General features: G+C 41.8%; 1 protein-coding gene across 22 annotated transcripts in view; it reads right to left on the reverse strand.

Moving 5' to 3' along the window:
* Positions 1 to 1,576: 1,576 nt before the first annotated feature.
* Positions 1,577 to 22,931, reverse strand: part of PCMTD1 (protein-L-isoaspartate (D-aspartate) O-methyltransferase domain containing 1) — a 61,656-nt gene continuing 40,301 nt past the window's right edge. For 19 of the 22 annotated variants that reach the window (XM_060115689.1, XM_060115688.1, XM_060115673.1 and 16 more), the window contains 3 exons: positions 11,909 to 12,080; positions 10,238 to 10,361; positions 1,577 to 4,603 (listed from right to left, as the gene is read on the reverse strand). In XM_060115689.1, the coding sequence (XP_059971672.1) occupies positions 4,239 to 4,603; positions 10,238 to 10,361; positions 11,909 to 11,962 (543 nt within the window). In that variant the 5' untranslated portion in view covers positions 11,963 to 12,080 and the 3' untranslated portion in view covers positions 1,577 to 4,238. Of the gene's footprint in view, positions 4,604 to 10,237; positions 10,362 to 11,908; positions 12,081 to 16,754; positions 16,863 to 17,257; positions 17,308 to 22,931 lie in introns of those variants that run through there. The other 3 variants (XM_060115685.1, XM_060115686.1, XM_060115687.1) reach the window with 2 other exon arrangements.

Consider the following 22,931-nt stretch of genomic DNA (forward strand, 5'->3'; position numbering starts at 1 on the left):
GGCAAAGCCCGCAAAGCACAAAAGAAACGGGGTCGTCACAGCTAGCCCTAGCCCTCAGAGACATCCTGAGCAGAAGCCCACCGTAGAGTTCAGATACTGGAATCAGATATGGAATAGAAAATAGGTTCAGCGTGCTTACCAAATTCAACATATTAATAAAGAGCAGGAAATTATTTTTTAAAAGTTTTAAAAAGCAGAACTAGAAAATTTAACAGACATTAAAACTCAGTGTAAGGGTTTAACAGCAGACTTAAAGCAAGTGAAGACAGAATTAGTGGTTGGAAGATATATTTGAATAAATTATTTAGAATCCAATGCTGAGAGGCAAAAAGTTGAGGCATGGGCTTCCCTGGTGGCACAGTGGTTGAGTCCGCCTGCCGATGCAGGGGACGCGGGTTCGTGCCCCGGTCCGGGAAGATCCCACATGCCGCGGACCGGCTGGGCCCGTGAGCCATGGCCGCTGAGCCTGCGCGTCCGGAGCCTGTGCTCCGCAACGGGAGAGGCCACAACGGTGAGAGGCCCGCGTACCGCAAAAAAAAAAAAAGAAAAAAGAAAAGAAAGTTGAGGCAATGTCTGTAAGGAAAGAAAATGGCCAAGAATTTCCAGAACTGATCAAAGAGGCCAATCCACACACCTATAAAAGAAGTATCAGGTAGGATTAAAGACAAAAATTAACACCTAGCACATTATATGAAACTACAGAAAATCAACAATGCCAAGACAAGAATATTAGCAATGTCAAGACAAAACTGTAAAAAGAGATAAAAGATAACCTTCAAAGAAATGGCTATCAGTGGACTTCTCAACAGCTACAATGAAAGCCAGAATGTAGAGAAGTAACTCCACTGTCGTAGAGAAAAATACTGTCATCCTAAAATTATATTAGTCATATTTTTCAAGAACAAAGATAAATTTTTTTCAGACAGACAAACTAAGAGTTAGCTACCCAGGGTCTTTCACCAAAAAGAAAGTTTAAAAGATGTACTTTAGGCAAAAGAAAATTGAGATGATCTGAGTCAAGAAGAAATAATGAACAAAAAAGTGGGAATGTGGGAATCCAGCATCACTACAAACAGGGACCAGCCTCAGAAAGACAACGTGCAGTGAAAAGTAGGTGCACAGGAATGAACAGGGGTGATTCCACTCATACCGCTTGGAGATACAAGCGTATGTGTAAAACCACGGCAAAAAGCCAGGTGTGATCGTCACAAACGGGCACCCTGAGAGGGGGGTTAAGATGAGCGGGAAAGAGGGGCACACACAGGTAACGGTAGTGCTAGCAGTCAAGCCTCATGGTTCGTACTCACATGTACCTACATGAACACTCAAGTCATTCCTTGGACTTTCCACGCATCTTATAAATATCCTTCGTATCTACTTGAATAGTTCATAAAAATAAATTTTTAAAACCCTACACCGTTCAGAGGTGGCAACAGTCAAAAGGAAATGAGATGTCCAAATACAGACAATTCTATACCATAATTCAGCATATATCCATAGGTGTACTGACATTTTCTAAATTTAAAAAGAGAAAAAAGGCAGGCCATTGGAGAACGATGCTTAATTATATGCAACTGTTTATTTAAAATAATTTTTCAAGTTTTCCCATAAATTAACAGGTTTTGCTTCACTTTTGTCCTCTCAAACAGCTGGAAACCAACACTTACACATTTTGTATTTTAACTACGATGTCTGCTATTTTAATGACATTTCTCTTTATTAGTACTAGAACCAGATATATCGACCGATAAGCAGTACAGACTTAAATGATGTTCCTGGTAGTTACGGTATTGCTGGCAGTTTCTCGGGCTTTATCAGATTCTGGATGCTATTTCAAGCCATCTCCAAGCAGCAATCTGACTGAGGGGTAGGTCGTCGTGCTCCCTCCCTAGGCCTACTTTCTCTCCGCAGAACAAATAATTACCCCACTGCAAAATCCCATGAATACACTGCTCATCATTTTCAATTACTTCATCTTTATTTGCTACCTCTCCACCTATAAAGCATAATCATCCACACTCAAATATAACATGATTCATTAAAAAATAAACACCCAAAATATTCTTAATCATTCTAATATATTCCCATTAATAGATAAAAGGGCTTTCACTTAAAATTTCATTTTTTATTTCTACTTCTTTATTTAAAGTCAATAGTAAAGTCACAACTGTGAAATAAATGCATTTAAAAACACAAAAGATACATTTCAATGACAAAAAATAGGCAGTGATTATGAAAACCTACCGTACATTTTGCCAAAGCCAACAGAATGAAAGCTGATATGAAAAACTCCATCTTCAAACATATCCTTAACAAAAACGTCCCTTATCAATAGTTAACACCATGATTTAAGAAAACGTTGTGTTGACGTTATCTGAACACTTGCCCCGAAAACAACAAAGCTGGTGGGGGGGCGGCTAGATAAAAAATATGTGGGCACCAGGAACTCAAAATTAAACTTCTAAAATGGACACTGATTTCAAAATAAAATGAACATTTCTAACATGATAATTGTATGAAACTACCTTTTTTTCCTTGATAGAAATGAATGGGGCATTTCTTAACAATAACAGCTTAGTAATCACCTAAGAAAAATTGTGGAGATACCCCCAATGCCCAAGCCCAGTCAATGGTAAAAAGCAAACAGCTTCCACGAAATAATCTTTCCCATTACTAAAATATCCTGATTTACCTGGGATAATTCATGCTTAGGCTATTTCAAACTGTTGTTTTTAGATGTGTGGAATTACCAGAGCTGAGATTTTTTTAAACCATTCATCTAACGGTTGAGTCTTTGCAGAGACATAATAACCCTTCCACTACACATCGACTGCGTTTCCTCCAGCATACTTGTTCAACAGTTGTAACAGTGATGCTGGTGGTGATAAGTGATACTCTCAAATTTTTCCTTTTAAAAAATATATAATCCATGGAACACTAAATAGCACTAAATATGCTACACTGTATACTTTCTTAAACAAGGCATGACTCTTCAGGCCCTAGTAGGAAGAAAAGAAACACACTAATAATGGCATTTACCACCTGTTTGTTTCACTACTGACTTTCAAATAGTGAATACAGTAGGATGGGATATTAAGCAAAAAAATGAAAATCACTGTTCCTTTACCACAAGAAACAAGAACAAAAGAAAAACATGGGAGGAAATTAAATGAGCCCAGTGTAGGTCCCAAAGATTACACTATGATTCCGAATTTTCAAAGAAAAGGTCATCTACGTATAATTTCTGTGACTACTTCCTATGCTATGAAGATGAATTTCAAAGCAAATGCAGGCTGGCGCAGCCCTACTTGTCAAGGATGAACCTGCCAGTGAACCAGGATTCCCTTTGCTAAAGTGCACCTGTGAGCAGCCCCCTCGGGCCGATGCACCGATGAGCGATCAACAGTCGCGTACAACAACGGACTCTCTTAAAGCAAATACTTTATACAGTGGACTACAGGGAAAACCGTCCTAAATACACTAGCTTCTAAAACTTCAGAGTAAGATAACCTCGTCATTTTTAAATACTGAAAATGTAAAGGGTCCACACAAACTAAGAGTTGTATTAAGTATATACGTTTTATTTTAATATTCACTTGACGTGCTCCTAAAGTCTCTATGAGAGAAGCAGATGTTTTCCCCATGTCTTTTGGCAACAGATTCAAGAGCAAGAGTAGCAGTGCTGTTGAACTCCCTGAAAGGAGGCTTTTCAAAGCTACGTTACTCCGTATCTGCATCGTTATTGCACTCATACATCGCCCGGAATAGACCTACAGCAACTCAGCAACAGTGACTGCAAAACACAAAGCTTCTGATTTCCTTGTTAGATAAAGGTTTCATGGAGGAAATGCAAATGGCTGCAATTCGAATCAGACTACATATGCTTCATGATGATTTCACCTTATGGAAAATTAAACCTAACCCTCACACTACTAGTCTGTAAGGAACCAGATGAGGATCTGAAGGACCCAGTCTTGACTACTTTACATTCCACTCTTGAAGTCGCTCCAAGTTAAAACAGCAATTTTAACAAGATTTAAAGAAAAATATATTTTATAAAAGGGATTCTTTTTAATCACAGAATACATCATTTGTATTACTAAGACAGAAACAAGTTATACTTTTTCCACTAAAAATTCACTCTGATGAAAGAAAGAATTCTCTTTTAACTTCTAACAAATGCTACATTTTCAAGACTAAAGGAATTATCAGTAGGCATTCTTTCTTCTTGCTCTAAGTTATTTTTCCCTAAAATACGTCAAGTAAGCTTTTAAAGACTCGGGCAGGGGGAGCTTCATGATCTTCTCCCTCAGCAAGTTCTGGGGCGGCTCCTCCTGCTTGCGGGCTTCGCCGTGGTCCTTCTCCTCCCCCTCTTTATCTTCCTCCATCTTCTCCTCCTCCTCGCTGTCTAGAGGCTGAGGGATGAGCTGATTCCCCACAAAGACGTAAGTGTTAATCCTCTGCTTGACCCTCTTCCTTTTCCTTTTGGGCGGCGCCCTCTGAGGAATGCCCTTGGCCTGCATCTCATCATTTATGAAATTTCTAAGTGTGCGTCGAATGTAAATGCGAGCCAAGTCCTGCAGATTCCTGACAGCACAGGGGGCTAAAAACACACGGAAAACATAAAGAGTTAAACGTTATATACTGTTCAGTTCTTAGTGAATATTAGAAGACAGGACATAAGAAACTCTGACTCTCATCTAACACAGACTTTAGGAAGGGCGCTTACTATGTGCCGGACCGCGGCAGTACTGAGGGCGGCGGACGGCACCGGGGTCTGTGTGCACAGACGTGGGCACATCCCCAGGAACGAGCATAAACCCTCTCGGGAAGGATAAGTAACTTACAGCAGCTGGAGCACATGTGAATTAAGTCGTGAGGGGACGAGAATGGAAGAGGTTTTACCCTACACATTTTCTGTACTCTCTGATGTTGAAAAGCGTGTGAAGGACCTATTTAAAAATGAAGGCACTGTTTGAACAGCTGCCTCGGTCTGAGCTCTAAACTATTACACGCATGCACACGCGGTTTCCATCCTTGTGTAAATCAACAGGCAGAACTGGTTCACAGGTACAGGGCCACCAGAAATCACGCCGCAGCACTTAACAGCCCCCAAGCACCACAGATCTAAGCTGCTGATGCTCACTTCTATCAAGCGCACAGGCAGAGTCGGAACAGGCCCTGTCTGCTTCACTCCTGCCTCCCACCGACGCGCAGGTGTTAAGACCTAGGCCACACGCCCCTCTTGGTGGCCTCCTCCAGTGCTTTGCACCCAGACAAAGAAACTTCTCAGGTCCCCACCTGAAATTCGTTTTTCCGAGTTTCCACCCCTGTGGGAATAAAACCCTTATCAAGGATTCTTCTCAAATACCTAACAAAACAGAACACAGCCCTCCTCAGGTCCACAGCACGAGAAAGCCTTCACCACTTTTCTGCTTACTTTTATACTTTTTCTTAGCTACCTCCTTCCAAACCTTCCTGTTACCGTGTCAGTTATCCGAATGTGTACGTGGTCGGTCTTTGCCCTCAGCTGTGAGCTCTTGCCTGGGCCCTTCCTCATCCTCCCCCCACAGGGCCTGCAGGTACACGTCCCATCCTGGGTGGTCCCCTCCTGCCCGAGTGCCCGGGGCTCCGCCCAGTCACAAGCTGGGCACATCCTGCAGCGGGAGATGCGGTTTGTCATAAAACTCCAGGCAGGAGGCATCTTAGACCAATTCAGAGATCCCTTAGCACACACTTCCTGGCCTGCTACAAAACCTTTTCTTCAGACTCTCTACTGAAACCCAAAATGGAAAGGAATTCATGTCTATCCTGCCCCCTGCACCTGCCCCCAACCATGCGGGGAAACTGGAACCACCTGTAACAAGTCTGCCAGCAGCCAGCTGTGTGAGCACGCAACAGACTGAAACCAAGAAAGCCCCGCTCTTACAGAGCGTATACGTCTGGGGAGCGGCAGATAAAAAAGTATGGAACAAAGCACCAACGACGTAGCAAGTAACATGGGGGCAAGGCTGCTCCCGACTGGGTGGCCCTTGAGGGACCCCTGAGGAAGTCAGAGCTGCGCCTGGATCCACGTGACAGGAGGAGGCCAGCTCAAGTGCACCCTGGGCGGAGGCAGGCGGGCGCGGGGACGGGTCCCGTTGAGGTCTGGAAGGCCACGGCCATCAGCAACTGCAGGGTGCTAAGGGGGCAGGGTCGTAACGGATGAAGAGCACGGCCCGGCCCCTCTGTGGGGTGGCGGCTGCCAAGGGCAGAAGCGGGCGTGCCAGGGGCCTGCGTGAGACAGGACCACGCTGGGGCGGAGAGAGGGGACAAGCCTGAGTTCTGCTCTGAGGACAGGACGGACGGGGACTGGACGCGGAGAGTCTCTGGCCCCAGCGACGAGGCAGATGCTAACGCTGATTACCCACGTGACAAAGAGAAAGAACAGTTGGGGAGGAGAAGATAAAGATTTGCTCTGCTCGTGCTGTGCGTCCTAAATGGAGGTCTGGGCGCTGCCGCCACCCCGTGGGCGTTTCACACGTGGCAGCCCGTCAGTGCCAGGCGAGGCAAGCGGGGAGGGGCCAGCAAGGTGCTCGGGGCCCCAGAGGCCATGCGACGTGCCGGCCCTTTCCACCCGCGGCAGCTCCACCAGCACCGGGCTCAGGGCAGGGCCCGGCTGCAGACGGGAGTCATGGGGTCATCAGCCCCAAAGGCCAGGACGGCCCCCACAGGGGGCACCGGAGGGAGGGGGGCCGGAGGTCAAGGGACCACTGCAGGAAGCGGGGTAGAGAACAACCGGGGAAGAGCTTCAGAAGCTACAAAGAAGAGAAGGAGTAACTCAGTCTTCTCGGCTGTCCCTGTGGGTGTGACCCGCCCACGCCCCGGGCGCTCTCCCAAGGCCTCCACTGTCCTCCTCCTCCGACAGCACTGCCTGCTGCTCCTCCAGGGACACGATCACCACGACGACTGCAGGGGCAGCCCAACTTCAAAAGCACCACCCGGACCCGGACTGGAAAAGGATTCAGACCGGGCTCCATTCAGTCGCTTCTGACACTCACAGGTCCTAAAGTAGCACCCACAAGAGCCTCATTTAAACGTTTCCTGATAATACGAAAGCTTCTGGACGATTCTCAGCCCCACTTATTCAAAAATCCCAGCATTTTCTGTACTTCAATACTCCTTGTTCCTAACGTTTCTAGTCACGAGAAGGATCCAATGGACCAGACAACACCAGTCCTGACGGCTATGAAGCTTTCCTGTGAATTGAAGCTTTCAGGCCAAAACGACAACGAAGGCTATCTCTAACACATCAGCTCTGTCTGTTTCCCAAAAGGTGGTCTCTATGTAGATTCTGTAGGAACCCAGCAGTCAGCACTTTCATTTTTATTTGTTAAGTAAGACTGAAAAGGGCACTGGATTTAGGTCAAACCCCATTTTCAACCTACGAAACCGCAACTTCGTTTGGCTCAGTGTGGCGCAGTTCCACAGTTCATGAAATCACCCGACCTCTGTGATACTGAGATTTATAAGAAGAAATGTACATTTGGCTTCCCCTCCTGACACAGAGCTCCTAAAACACGTGGAATTTCCTAAGTGATGAGAGCATCAAAGTGAAAAGCAGTGCCTTTTAGTGTTCATGAGAAGCTCCCTTCAACCACACGTGACTTGATGTTACGGGGTGACCTTCGCTAAACCCTTCAAGGTGCTAGGCTGCTTGTCGGGGACACCAACCATGGGATTAGAGAAATGGAACTTTCAGGCTACCCCTCCAGAGACGGGAAAGGGGCTAGAGGGTGAGTTGATCACCGAGAGTCGATGATTTAATCAATCGAAGCTCCACAGAAGCCCCTAATGGAAAGGGCTCGGAGAGCTTCTGGGCTGGTGCACAGCCGGAGGTGCCGGGAGGGTGGTGCGTGCAGAGAGGGCGTGGAGGTCCGCATCCTCACACACCCCACCCTGGGCGTCACTCCCATCCGGCTGTTCCCCAGTTAGTCTAATGAGTCATCTGTTCTCCTGCATTCTGGGAGCCGCTCCAGCAAATTATCGAACTCTAGGAGGGGTCATGGGGCCTGATTCATAAGCAGCCTGTGAGAAGCTGGAGGAGGACACAGCCTGTAGCCTGCGGGGTCTGTGTTGGCACCGGCGAGTGCCGCAACTGCGCCAGACCGCAGTACAGCTCATTGGGGTCCGCAGAGGACTGTGGGATTGCTCAGGGAGGAGAACCCACAGGTCTGGAGACAGGAGGATCCGGCAGGGGGTGTATAAAGGAAACAGAGCTTTTCCTTCACCCCTTCTAAAGGGCCTGCTGTGAAATTTATTTTTAGAATGTCTTATACCAAAGAAAGAAAAAGAAATATGACTTTAAGTTGAGTAAAAATTTGTGATGAACCTGAGGAAGAGTTATAGATACATTTTAGTAATTGTTTATATGAGCAATTTCATAGCTACAAAATACATTTGGCAAAGGATGTGCACGTGTATTTTTTAGGGTTTTTTTGTGCTAACGTTCTTTCACGTTTTTATTCCCTATAATTAATGAAATAATGTTCTCTACACAGAAACCTATTTTAACTTATTTTAACAGAAAAGCAAACGTGTTCTTATTCTCCACACATCCTATTCCATTTCAATTCCTAGCTACCTGGTCCCCAAGTCCACCTCTCCACTGGTAAGAACTTGAGCAGGGGAAACGGGTGTAATTTACTGACCGTCCCAAAATCCCAACACTATCCTTTACTAAGCCATTATTACCTGCTAAGCACTTTATAAACACTACTTCACTTAATTCTCAAAACCACCCCAGGGCTTTCCTGGTGGCACAGTGGTTAAGAATCCTCCTGCCAATGCAGGGGTCATGGGTTCAAGCCCTGGTCCGGGAAGATCCCACATGCCGTGGAACAACTAAGCCCGTGCCTGCAACTACTGAGCCTGCGCTCTAGAGCCTGCATGCACAACTACTAAGCCCACATGCTACAACTACTAAAGCCCACGCACCTAGAGCCCATGCTCTGCAACAAAGAGAAGCCACTGCAATGAGAAGCCTGCACACCACACGGAAGAGTAGCCCCCGCTCGCCACAACTAGAGAAAGCCCGTGCGCAGCAACGAAGAGCCAACGCAGCCAAAAGTAAATAAATAAGATAAATAAATTAAATTTTTAAAAAAGCACCCCAAAAGACCACAAAACCACATGGGTTGCAAGAGGGTAAAATAACCCTGAAAATAAAATGAAATCTCTCCCAGTTTCCTATGAAATGAATTCATTTAAAAAGCAAATTAAATCAAGAAGTTTACTATGGTAAAGTTCTAAAGCTCATTTTTGGCAAAGAACTTTACTTATTGGTTTCCAAAGCCATGATACACGCTGGGCCAACCACTGCCGCGCTCACCATTCTTCCTCGGGGTCTCAGCAGCCCTCAGGGAGCTCAGCACTCCCGCTTTCTCCAAAGTCCGGTTTCACACACCACACACTGCTGTCCTCCCACTTCTCGGCCCTGCCTCTGCTCGTGGTCCAGCTCTGACCGGGTGGATCACAGGCCCAGTCCCAGCACCTCCCCTGAGTCTCCTCACCCATCCTCATAGCTCGTGCAGCAGGGTGACACCCACATGCCTACCTAACAGGAAACTCAAGACAGCCAAAATAGAAGTCTCTGATCTTCCTACACCGATTTCCAAGCTATTCACCCTCAGTCCTCAACAGCAATAAATGGTACCGTCACTCAGTGAGGGGCTCAGGGTAAAACTTTAGAGCCCTCTTTCTCCTCCACCATCTTCCTACCTTCAAACAACTCCACCCCCATCAACACTGACTCTCTCCTTGAGGACAAGGAAAGTCTCCATCAGCTATCCTCTGCAGCCCAGCCGAGGAGCTTCAGCGACCCTGAAAGTTATTGCTGATCTTGGAACGAGCAAGCTCTTTTCAGCCTAAAGAAAGGCTTTTCTGTTTGCTGTCCCTCTGTATGGAAAATGATGCCAACAAATGTACCATAATTAATACATTCACAACTGTAAGTAACAAATTCATCTTTTCATTTGACCTGCCCCTTGTTTTCATACCTCCATGAAGGCAGCTAACAGGGCCTGGTGCAAGGTAGGAGCTTTATCCAAAAATAACAACAACAAAAAAATCAATCCACGGAATACATGACTGCATTATTTACTTAACTCTTCATAGTTAACACAGCCCATTAAGCCCAAGCACAGCTGTTGAACAACATAAGCCACAGTCGAGTCAGAAAGGACCAGCGGTTACTTACGGAGGCCCACGGAATCTGGTTTGCCATTGTCATTCTTGCTCGGCTGCACAAGTGGGGCAAATGACACAGCAAGGATGTTTTTACTTTCCCAAGTGTTTTGTCCAGTTCGCATAATTTGTGTTAACTATTTAGAGGGAGAAAAGAGACAGAACGGCTTAATCTTGGACGTGTGATCACCTTACAGTCACAATTTTGTTTTAACAGGATAACAGCAGTGATCGCTATATAATCACTTGTATCTGAATGCAACCAAATTACTTTCGTTTAAATATTTACCATAAAATGATACAGGAGGAATCACAAATACTTGCTGTTCAAGACAGACACTTGAGCGCAAACAGCATGACTCCACAGGTTGTATCTGGGGTCTGAGGGCTTCTAGGGGTACTCTTCCAACCCACACCTGCCAATGGCCCCCAAAACACACGTCTCACACAGGTTCAGTTGTTTGGTTAAAGTGTTTTATTAGTAAAAACACGTTTTCATTACTGTACTAATGAATCAACTTCATGAGCTTCCATGGTGGTTATAAAATACAGATTCTAATCCTAATCCCAACTTGACATTTCATGGATAAATGTAATTAGTCACAAGGGGATTAGAAGTTTTACCCACTCAGCAAATATCCACCATCAGTTCTGGAGAAAAAATATTAGCTCAGTACATGACTGAAGGAAGATGAATTAGTATCTTCAATTTATATTATAGAAATCAGCCTATTATATTTTACGTTAGTACAATAGTATATAATAAATATTCAATAAAATACCAATGGGAAACCATATTTTAAATGTTCAAAAATGTCTCTTTAAAGGAAAACAGAAAAAGACGATTAATCTGGGAGTCTCAACTCCGGAAGCATTCAAGTAACAACATTTTTCCAAGAATGTGTTTTAATGAATGCTTTATATTCTGTCTTTCTAATAACTGACAAACACAGTACGTGGTGATGGTGAAATCCTCTGACCTGCAAATCACATGTGTGAACTTAGGGGACCCTCAGATATACAAACTCCAAAACAACCACACTACGTCCCAGTCATCTTGGACAATCTATCTTCTACTTACAAACCACAAGGTGTTTTAAACATCTCAGATGTAGGTTAATATGAATATAAAAGATATTTTTTGAAATGTATATTTATAAAATTTCAATGTAAAAGACCCACCCATTTTCTGAATAAATTAGGATTTCATACACTTAAACCTAATAATTCCAAAACAAAGGCAGACAATAGGTGAAAAATACTTTCAAATGCATCTACGCATACTAAAAGAAGATCCAAAAATTTACTCGTGTCTGGAATGGAGTTAAGCAGTTCACACCAAACTCCGAACAGGATTTCCTTTTCATATGTTCAGCTAGAAGCAGTTACACATTCAGTGGCACTCCCTCCCCTCACCCGGCGAGGACCCTGACGGGGGAGCAGCAACGCAAACACCAGGCGGGCGCAGCTCAGCGTGGCTCTCCTAACCCTAGTTAACGGGTCTTTTCCGCACCTGCCTTGGTTAATAGTCGAGAGCCCGTTTCAATGTTCTCCTCTATAGACAGATCTGTGAAGAGTATTTATTTCTTCCTTGAAACTTACAGTGTACCTTTCACTGAGGTAACGCTTCCCGTCTTACGCTAAGTGCGTCTCCTACATCAAGTGAAAGGACAGTGGAAGCTACCTGGTCTTCTATGGGCATGACCAGGATGCCCCCGACTTTCAGCAGTATCTTCATGTAGTGTTCGTGGTCCTTCTGGACTCCAGCCCCACAGTAGACCCGATCATACTGGTGGCTGTCTGACGCTATCTGCAGACAATTGCCAACCACAAATGCAGGCTCACAGAACTCGAATCTATACGGAAAACAGACAGTATTTTAGCGCATTAAGCAAAAGATCAGATCTAAACAAATTAACAGAGTCCAGCTTCTTGAAAGAGTGAAGTTACCAAATTAATTATAAGGATAATATATTATAAAATTTGATTGAAATATCAGATTTATGAAGTTTAACACTGATCAAATATATTGTTTTATTATCAGTGATGCAGGGTACATTTTTTCAAAACATTAACCTTTTTTTTGCCACACTGAAACCTTACTTAAGGCTTAAAAGGTGAATATAGTGAAAAGCCATCACGACACCAACCTTGTGATGCGCACAAAGGACCTACAATGAGGATGAGAATCCCAAAGGGTCAAACACAAGAGACAAGGCTTCACTCCCCCCGCTCTTTCCAAAAGAAGCCAGGGGCCAGTGGACATGGAAGGGCTTGTGCAGTCTCCACTGCGGGCATCTTGCTGCAGTTAACAGTGGCAAAGCTTGTCAGGAAAAGACACCGGTGCCCTTACCCTATGCTCTTGCAACCACTAAAGAGTAGGGAGATTTTCCTAATACATTTTGGCAGAACTATGTTACAGGTTGGAAAAGAGAGCAGAATGAAGTGCTTTTTGGCCCCCAGGATCTCCCTACACAACAAAAGAAGAGAGATGGATGGTTTCAAAGCAAAGGCATCTTATCCAGGCCACCTGTTCCTGGTTACAATGTTGGTTCATTGTATATAGAGTTATGCTTTTACAAACTATCCTGTTTAGACTTCTACTTTATTCCTTAAGTTCTGGCAAATCTGAAAACAGTCTCTAAAATATATAATTAATTAAAAGCCTAATGCACTAATAAAACACGTAATTTTTAAAAATTAATTCATGAAATATCCTTTCACCTTTAAGTTGATTGATGTTAATTTGACCACACAGCAAAATCAGGCTATCATTTGAGGATGAAATATGAAAAATTACTCTGAATCATAATCTCTTTTATTTTGTAAAACGTATCCTGCCCTTTGGTAATTAACAGACTTATTACGCAGTAAGTTCCCATTAAAATTCACTAAAGTACAGACACACTATGGTCATGGATATTTAAAGAAGACTTTCTCAGCATGATGCCGTCCTCAACTTCCTGTCCCCTTGGTGGAGGGGCTTGGGGGCCTGAGGGACAGAGTAGAGCCTGCACCCTCCCTCCACCGCTTCCCCCACGGCTGCTCAGCACAGGTCCACGCCCCTTAGAGGGCCATGTGGGGTTCCTTGCGGTTCTACCTGGATGTCCCCCCTTCCAGACTCACTCCCTGGCTCTGCCCCCTAGGCTACACACTGCGCGGCAGCCACAGGTTAAATTGTTGGCTTCTCATCACTTAGAGGAAATATTACAAAGTGTCTCCTGTACCTGTGTCTGTGCTGTTCCTCTGACTGAAAGGCCCCTCCCTCTCTTCTTGATAAACGCCTAGCGTCACTTGGAGACACAGTTCAGATATGAGCTACACAACGAAGTCTTACCCAACTCCTTAATCAGATCTCATTCTTTCTACTTGCAAAGTACACACAAAAGTGTAAACTTACCTATGTAATGGACAATGTTTAATTCTCTCTTACACTCAACACAACCTAGGATTGTCTAAAATATGGCTTTCAAATAACTAAATAATGTGGATCATGTGGTTTAATCATCTCATCAAACTCAAAGTAAGCATCCTTTAAAAAGAAAAAAGACCAGTATTTTCAATCTAAAAATCCTCATTCTTATAAAAATTCATTTTAAATAACTTAATTTTATAATAATTTAAGCCAGTCTTAGAATTTTCAGGATGAACGTGAGCAGGGAATTTACATTTAAAAATCTGAATTATTAAAGCTCTTTTACCATTAAGTCTGTTAAATCAACTTAAAAATATGCTTATAGTTTAAAAGTTTCCTACTAGTTAAAAATACATGATAGCTCACAGAACTATCATCTAGGAAAACACCATTACAAGTAAACAACTTACAATTAAAACCACTTCTCATATGCGTGATATTTTTATATACTCTCATCCTAGCAAAATGAATTAGAAGGAATTTAGTGTCTGATTCTAAAATCAAATGTGTGACTCTAGCCAAGTGGCCTGACACTAGTGATTAGGACAATTCATTCCAAATACTGTTTGTGGAGCACCAGTTGTGGGTCAAGACTGGAAATACAAAGGGAAACACCCATGCCTACATCTAGTGGAAGAGACAACAATCTCAGTAATTAAAGATTGATTTAAAAGTGTGATAAATGCGCTAAAGGTATGCGACTCCATAAAGAAGACAGAGGATGCAAGGAAACCGACGCCCTGGGGAGGGAGAGGAAGGCTCCCTGAGAAATGGTTAAGCCTGATCTGAAAGGCGAGACAGGACAATCAGACCACACCATCCAAGATGGCAGCCACTAGCCACATGTGGACACGAGCCCCTAAAATGTGGCTCGTCCACACTGAGATGTGCTGAAAGGATAAAAATCACACAAGATCTCAAATATTCAGTATGAAAATGTAAAATATCTCAGTATTTCTTTTATATGCGTGTGTGTATGTGTAGGTATATATGTGTGTGTGTATATGTGTATGTGTGTATGTGTGTCTGTGTATACTTCAACAGCCGCATAAACTGAAAACACTGAACAACTACCCTTCTAACTTTATCACCTATCAACAGGAGCTTCAAATATTTTCCTTAATACAAACTTCCCTTTGGAATATTCTCCTGGTTTTCCCGATATCTCTTTGAACACTTCCTCTGAATTTTAATTGTATCTCCATCACCTATTACGGGCCTCAAAAAACACTAAGTAGGTGAGAAACATAAGAAACATAATTGTTTTGTCAGCTGTTCCACCTACCAACTTTGAATATGAACCCAAACTTGACAAATTAAATATGTTAATCACAAGAACCCCAGGACTAGAAGAGAAACCTGCACAGAAACAGTTACAGAAAGAATATGTGCCCATGGCACTTTCTATATCAATATGATGGTTCTTGTTTTACTAAATTGGATAAGTATAAATAACTGTAGCTTCATGTTACAAAATACATGATTTTTTCCCCAAGTGCCAAAAAAAAAAAAAAAAGCAAAACTCAAACAGTAAAAAAAAAAAAAAAAAAACTCTTTTGCCTTTAATGAATAAACCAAACCAACTGTCCTCTAACTGAAAGGTAAATTTTTTTTTTTTTTTTTTTGCAGTACGCGGGCCTCTCACTGTTGTGGCCTCTCCCACTGCGGAGCACAGGCTCTGGACGTGCAGGCCCAGCGGCCATGGCCTACGGGCCCAGCCGCTCCGTGGCATGTGGGATCCTCCTGGACCGGGGCACGAACCCGCGTCCCCTGCATCGGCAGGCAGACTCCCAACCACTGCGCCACCAGGGAAGCCCCTGAAAGGTACTTTTTAGGGGCCTTTCTGAAGATCTTAAATAAGCCACCTTATTCTAGGAAAGAAAGTCTTTTCCCTTGTAATGCAGATCTGAACAAGTATATCTGCTTCCACTTAGGGAATATTACAAAGAATCATTATAGAGAAAAATTAGACCTCTAAATTTATAAATAATTTCTACTAATGCAAATGGACCATATACCTCTAACAAATGCATATGGGGTCTTTACACTTTCATTTAACATACCAAATTAATTTCCTTTACCAGCATACTCAAATTTTAAAGCTTAACTGAACCTGAGACAACATTCCAAAAAGAGTAGAAGGATTGGACTATTTCTAGACACAAAATAGTAAAGCCTCAAGGACGTATCAGGTAGAAAGGTGAATATTTTAAAATATAGGCACAAAAACACCTAGAACATAGTAATTTACTAGTTATAAGAAACATGTCTAGCAGAGACACTGTTCCGTCTGGGTACTGTTTATTACACTTACAGCTATGGCTTCACCTTCTCCACCAATAATTCACGAATCCTTCAGGTTAGCAAAGAAAACAAAACAACTCTCAAACTGCCTGTACTTATAACGTTATTTTTTTAAATACACAAATGGGTTATAGGTTATCTTTCCTAATAAAGGATTTAGAGATGCCTTTATTATTTCTGACTAGGTAGAGGTGAGGATCTTACTTAGACATTTTGTATTCTGAAACTGAAATTAGGGCTCATTTTTAAAATAGCATTTCACGTAAATAAATTCATACAAATCCTACTGCTAATAATACTTTTTCAAAAGACTATGATTAAAATTTTTCAGGCAAATGTTTACGGATGTGCTCATATACGTATGAAGAACAAATGACTGATTTGAGGCATGGATGACAGCTACAGTGTGGCTAGAGTCAATTACAACTGCTATTATTTCTTCCAGTGTAAAGAAGAAAATAAAGAGAACAGTTTCCTCCTTCAGCTTTAACTAGTTTCTGAAAGCTGCATCTTCCCTAAGTTTCCACAAACCTCTATAGGCAAAGGACATATTTTATAACAAAAATACCATTCTGTATAATCTGGAAGACTGTAGTAATAAACTAACCAGAAGTTTTCACTTTATTATAAAATAGTGCTACATTATTTATAGATTTATACATAAAATCTAGGTTTAAAAATAGTGAAAGAGAAAATCCAAATTCCACCTTTTCACATCAACCACACACAAATGGAACCTGAGAAGGGGAAAAAAAAAAAAAAAACAGCAAAACAAAAATAAACAAAAAAAAAAGAGAGACAAGAGACCTACCAAAAGGAGACTTCCTATGTGGTTATCATTTTAATCCTAAAAGTATGGTTCTTGTGTTCTCTTCCAGTTTTCATACTTGATTCGGGGGAGCTCATTTAAATTTTATGTCTGTTAGTAACATGAAAAGTAGCAATCATTTTTATCCTTTGAAGAAAATTTCCAAAACAAAATTTCCCAGATACAGATACCTTATACTCCTATATTACACCAAATTATACTTCCTAACAATGTAAGTTACCTGTATACAAAAAAAAAAGTTAAACAGTTCTAAAATGTAATAACTACAAATTCACCCACTTTAGACTTATTAATTATTTATTGATTTAAACCTGAAAATCTAATGGCTTTTTAGACTTTTACATTGAAAGGGAAAATTATTTGACATGCCCTTACTAAAATAAAACGTGCAAGGAAAATCATTTGTGGGAAAAGAGAGAGCACAGATAGCTTGGTTTATGACATGAGCGCTTGGCCAAACTAGCACCCAGATTCCAATCACTTACCTCAGCAGCGCTTTTCTTTACAGGTGCGTGCTGGATTATCTTCATCTCGAGATGGACAGACGATTCCATTCACAGCAGGGACCTTGCCAACTTGCCCATATAATTCTTTTGATAAGCTGCTAGGAGAACAGGGTGACCTAGCCTTGCCCTGCAGCTTCCCTCTTAGATGGATAGTCTAGGTCTAGGAGCTGACTGAGAGTAGAAAAACAACATTTCCCTTCAATACACCGCTGGAGTGGGAGCTGACAGTTTGCACACCTAGTTTATCATGTGCCATAGGATGCTGTCATTGAAATTTCAGACTATTATTCCCATGGAATAAAGGACTTCAAGGACAAAGGAAAGAATCCTATCTTGTTCTCATACCTCGTCCAAAACAACCTGCCAAATGAATCATAGACACTGCTTTTTCTCAAAACACTCTGCCATAATATACATTTTGAACTCTAACAACTAGGACTACTTCATTAAAACAAAACTTCAGGGCTTCCCTGGTGGCGCAGTGGTTGGGAGTCCGCCTGCCGATGCAGGGGACACGGGTTCCTGCCCCGGTCTGGGAAGATCCCACATGCCGCGGAGCAGCTGGGCCCAGGAGCCATGGCCGCTGAGCCTGCGCGTCCGGAGCCTGTGCTCCACAATGGGAGAGGCCACAGCGGTGAGATGCCCGCGTACCGCCAAAAAACAAAAAAACAAAACACTTCACAACCTTCCATTGGGAAGAAAACCCAAGGAAACGTTAATCTCTTGATCTCCAAGTACAGTTATACCATTCAAAAACTCGTACAACCAAGGATTAAGCTACTGAATTTCAAAAAATTTAAAAAAACAAAGACTTTACCTTTTCAAGTGGTTTCCCTTCCAACTGTATCAAACTCATTTCAGAATAATTCAAGCATTATTTAAAGCACAGTGTTAAGAGTAAATACACAGATTTCTCATTGAACAGAGCTTTAGGAGACTCCACAGGACCAAAAACAATCTCTAAACATTTTATAGGGAATGTGACAGGTACATCGCATAAAAGTGAGCCTTCATATATTTCAACAGTAATTTCTTATAAAGTAACTTGGGATAAAAACTATTTTATTTCTGTCAAACAGTATGTTATTCCCGGAATAGTTTCTTCTCCTGAAATGTGTTAGAAGCCATCAAACTTTCCCCCACGCCATTTCCAACCGACGTTAAAACACGTAACTGGGAGCCCTGATGACTAGTTTTAAGCATTTTTCTGTCCCACCATTTGAATGTTTGTCATGATTAAAAACTGTGCTTACAACCTATAAAATCTCATAAAACTACCATCTGAACATTATTAATATACCAAAGTGTTCAAGAACTAGTTCAAGAACTAGTTTGAAATAATATTGACTATATATCTACAGATAGCGAAACTACTTCAAGTATGCCATAATTCTCTTAAAGATGAAGCGGGACTGCTGTAGTGATAAACTGATAGAATACAGTATCATTTAATTTTTTCCAATGCAAACTGAATTATGTGGAAAAGGAGCCTATAATTAAAAATAAAATTAGGACACTAGACATTGCCACAAATCAATCAAATCTTCTAAAATGCAGACAACTAAACTAGCTCTGAAGGTAATTTAAAGTGTGTACCTTGACTGACCCTGAGGGACATGCTTCCTCTCCTGCCCATCTCCATCACCCATACCACAGGTAAGTCTCATTAATGAACAGGTAGGTGTGCTTTCTGATAAAAATGCTATAGTGCACGTAACCATGCTAACAGCACTTCCTAAATTCTAATCTGGAAAAAATAAATAAATGATGGAAATAAAAGTGCTGCTTCAACTTTTGTATCTGGGGCCAAGTTGCTAGGCTGTGATTCATTGGCACAGCTTACCCCTGGGAAGAAACACTAGAATAAATCAGTTTTTACATCATCATAGCTAAATCAGAACTAAACAAAAAGACTAGCCTAGCTGAAGTTATGGACTGTCTAACCCTGTTTTCCCATCTGGGAAATGTGGACATCAATATTGCCTCTAGGACTGTGGGTACAGCTCTTAGAATGGCACTTGGTACTTAAAGAACAGATAATACACATTACCTGCTGTTATTTTTATCATCTCATTACTGTCTTCATGACTCATTTCTACAACAAACTATGTAGAAACAACAGTCCTCCATTCAAAGAGAATGAAAATCTTCAATTAGTCAGGCTACGCTGCACTCATGTGGCTACTGACAGTAGAGTATTTCCAAAATCAGGTACAGCATCTTTGGAGGGGAGAGGAGACAGGACCTATTGTCTCACAGGGAATGGCACACCCCCAAAGCATGCCCTCTAGGGAGCCAAGTCAGCTCCATGTATACAAACACATAAATGAAGCCGTAAATAAATGCTACACCAATTACCAACTTACTTGCAAAGCACTTACAGGATAAAGGTTTATAATTCACGCTCCTTTAACTGACTTACTCTTCCAAGCAAACACAGCTGGAGACATTATTTTGCTTACTCTATGTGCACAAACACTGATTCAGATAACCTGACCTTCCCCAAACTTCTCCTTCCCTCATGAAAGCCAGACACCTAAGGGCCTTTAGAACTTAGGCCCAAAGACTCATTTGTATCAGAGTGGGCTAAGATAAAAACGTCGCGGAGCGTGTGTGTGACGGGCAGAACCGGAGTCAGCAGACCACGGACAAGAGGCCAAGTGCAGCCCGCACTTGTTTCTGTCAATGAAGTGGTACCAGAACCCCTCGCCCACCCCTCCACAGGGTGTCCCAAGAGGCCTGTGCACTGCAGTGGCACAGCTGAGCAGCTGCCACAGAGACCACTTGGCCCAGGAAGCCAGATACATTCACTATCTGGTCCTTCATTTGAAAAAGCTTGCCAGTGTTTTAGAGAACCTTTGAAATCAAATGTCAGTTCATTAGGGAATTTCGGTGCATGTGGGTATACCACAGGCAGAGCCAAGGAATAAACCACACAAGAGAACTTCCCCTTCCCTCCTATCTCCAAGTACAGTAAATTCAGGGTAGCTTCTCCAAATTACTTCATTTGCTGATACAGAACCAAGACATAGAACGTTTACAAGTATACACATTATACTAAGGATCTTTTTTCTGAAAGAAGAAATAGTACTTTCAAGACTCAGGAACCAAGCTTGCTTTACAAAGCACACACAGAAACATACATCTGTATATTTTTTTTAAAAATATGTATCTTACATTACATATTGTAATGTTGAGTAGTTTATTGAATCTTTTCCCACCTGCTATGTTTGGGAGTTCACTATGATCTCCAAATAGATATACATAAGAAAACTTTAAAGATACAGTTTAAATCATAAGTGACATGACAATACTTTCGAAAAAGGAACTGATAAAAAAGATCCAAACCAACAGGATAAATAAGATTGGAAAAGTATTAGGTTTTAGCTTTCTACTGTCTTCGTGTTACACACAATCAAGGATAGCCTGGTACTAAGGAACAATACTAAGTACTAAGGAATACATAAATAGCAATTTGTTTTCCTGAGTTACTTTATATTTTATTAATTAAAACATGTATTTTGATGACCCGTACACAATTAAATATAATAAAATTGCTTAGGAACGGAATTTTAAACATCACTTTCCAAAGCAAGGTTTTCAAATTTAAAAATTGAAAATAACTAGGAATATTATCAATAAACGCCAAGAAAAAATCAAAGAAATCATCAAAATACAAGTAAGATAGGAAGAAAACTACTACATCTTCATTATTTCTATCACCAAAACCAAATGACGTTAAAGGAGCCCATTAAATGACTCAACTTTGATTACTTAACTTTCACCCAACTCACGACTTTGTGCAAAACAAAGCATTTCCCAGCACCTACTACCCCTTGTATGTGCAAGATACCTTCATAATCTGAAGTACGTAACCATTATTTCAGTAGCTACTTGAAAACCAGAATAGATAACATTTCCAAAACTGTCTTTTTTTTCCAGAATAGTTTATTAATATAAGAATCTGTTTTAAAAGTAAGTTGTAACACTTCAGAAACAACCATATTATAAAGTCTGATTATTTTAACTAAAGTAACAAGACCATTAAAAATTATAAAGAAACATTTAGATCAGTCATATCACCATATTTGATGATTCACCATTTTATGAATAACAAACCTGTATAACACAGTAACAACAACACTCAAGAAATACAAGCCAAGGACATTTGATCATCTTACAATTACACAAAAACAATTTTAGAAAAAGTTTTTTAAAATTGAGACACTTAAATATATAAAACCTTCAAAATTATCTGTGTTATAGATGATTTAATATTTAAATTACATCAACACAGAAATACTTTAAAGAATGACATATTCTACTGTTTGCCAGGACCGTGCCCACTTGTCAGCAAGAAACTTGACTCCGCAGATATTGTAAAAAGGTACTTCGATGATTCAAAGTTCTTCCTTGAGTTTGTTCTGCCTGATTAATGACCCAAAAGTGAATTATCTGTGCCTTTATGTGTTAACACCTGAAATATATTATCTAACATATAGTTCTTTAGACTTTAAACATTTGCTTTTAGTAATATTACTTTCATATTTTCCAAGTTTACTTGTATTCAAAAGGTCTTGTATTCAAAAGGTCTTATGTGTACGTTAAGTTTCAGCATCAAAACAAATACTTAGAACAATAGAAATTCAATAAATTCAACAAAGTTCCAGAGTTCTAACAACCAATATAAAAAATATCCATGCCCAGATCTTAAGCACTTACCATACCACTAATTATAAGACACGGAAATGATGAAGACACAAAAGGACACTAACACTGAAACTCAATTTCTTATCAAATAACTTGAACTCAACACTATTTTCTTTCTGTCAAACAGTATGTTATTCTTGGAAACAGAATATGAATCCACATGGTAAGCATTTGAAAAATGATTCAAAAACATAAATTAAATGTTAACTCTTTATAAATAAGATAAAGAACTGTGTTCAGCAAACTGGTGCAGAAAATTCAAGTGACCTGCTCAGATCCACTGGCTTGATCACAGAACAAAGCCAAAGCCGAGCACAGGCACGTTCCGCAGCTCGCAGATCGCAGCTCGCCGCCAGAGGTCCGTAACACCCAGTCACGCTCCCTCCCTGGGCCTTCCCCCTGCACTGCGGACTCTGCGGCACCTCGGGTTTTCTGTTCTTCAACCCACCAAGTGCCACTTGCCAGGGACACACACAAACTGGCCGGAGCAAAGGGGACTGAAAGGAAAGGGCCAGGGAAGGAAGGAGAGGAGGGGCAGAGAAGGGAGGAGCAAGGAGGGGAAGACGCTCCAGGAGACCCTCAGAGGCCCTCCTGCTGCCTTCTTAGCGCTGACCCGCAGGCCTGAACCCTAGGAAACAGCCCTCAGCTCGGAACCCACCCCCAGCCCAGGTCCCCACCTCCAGGCCAGGCCAGGCCAGAGCTGAGTGAGGCCCACTCCCAACAAGCTGGGTTGGAACCCTGGACCAAAGCTCTGCTATACAGTAAAGGGACTAGGTTCTAAGCTTGATTCCTATCAGTTTTAGGCCTTTCTCTCTTTGAAACTATGACTAGTTGAGAGAGATAAATGCCCTCCAAATCTTCCAGTTTCACAAGAGTTCACGGACTTCAGCAGAAGCAGCCTTTGCCCCACAGTACTACCACTGCTGAATTTTAAGGACATTAC

Source organism: Mesoplodon densirostris, chromosome 13, assembly GCF_025265405.1.
Source record: "Mesoplodon densirostris isolate mMesDen1 chromosome 13, mMesDen1 primary haplotype, whole genome shotgun sequence".
NCBI lineage: Eukaryota > Metazoa > Chordata > Mammalia > Artiodactyla > Ziphiidae > Mesoplodon > Mesoplodon densirostris.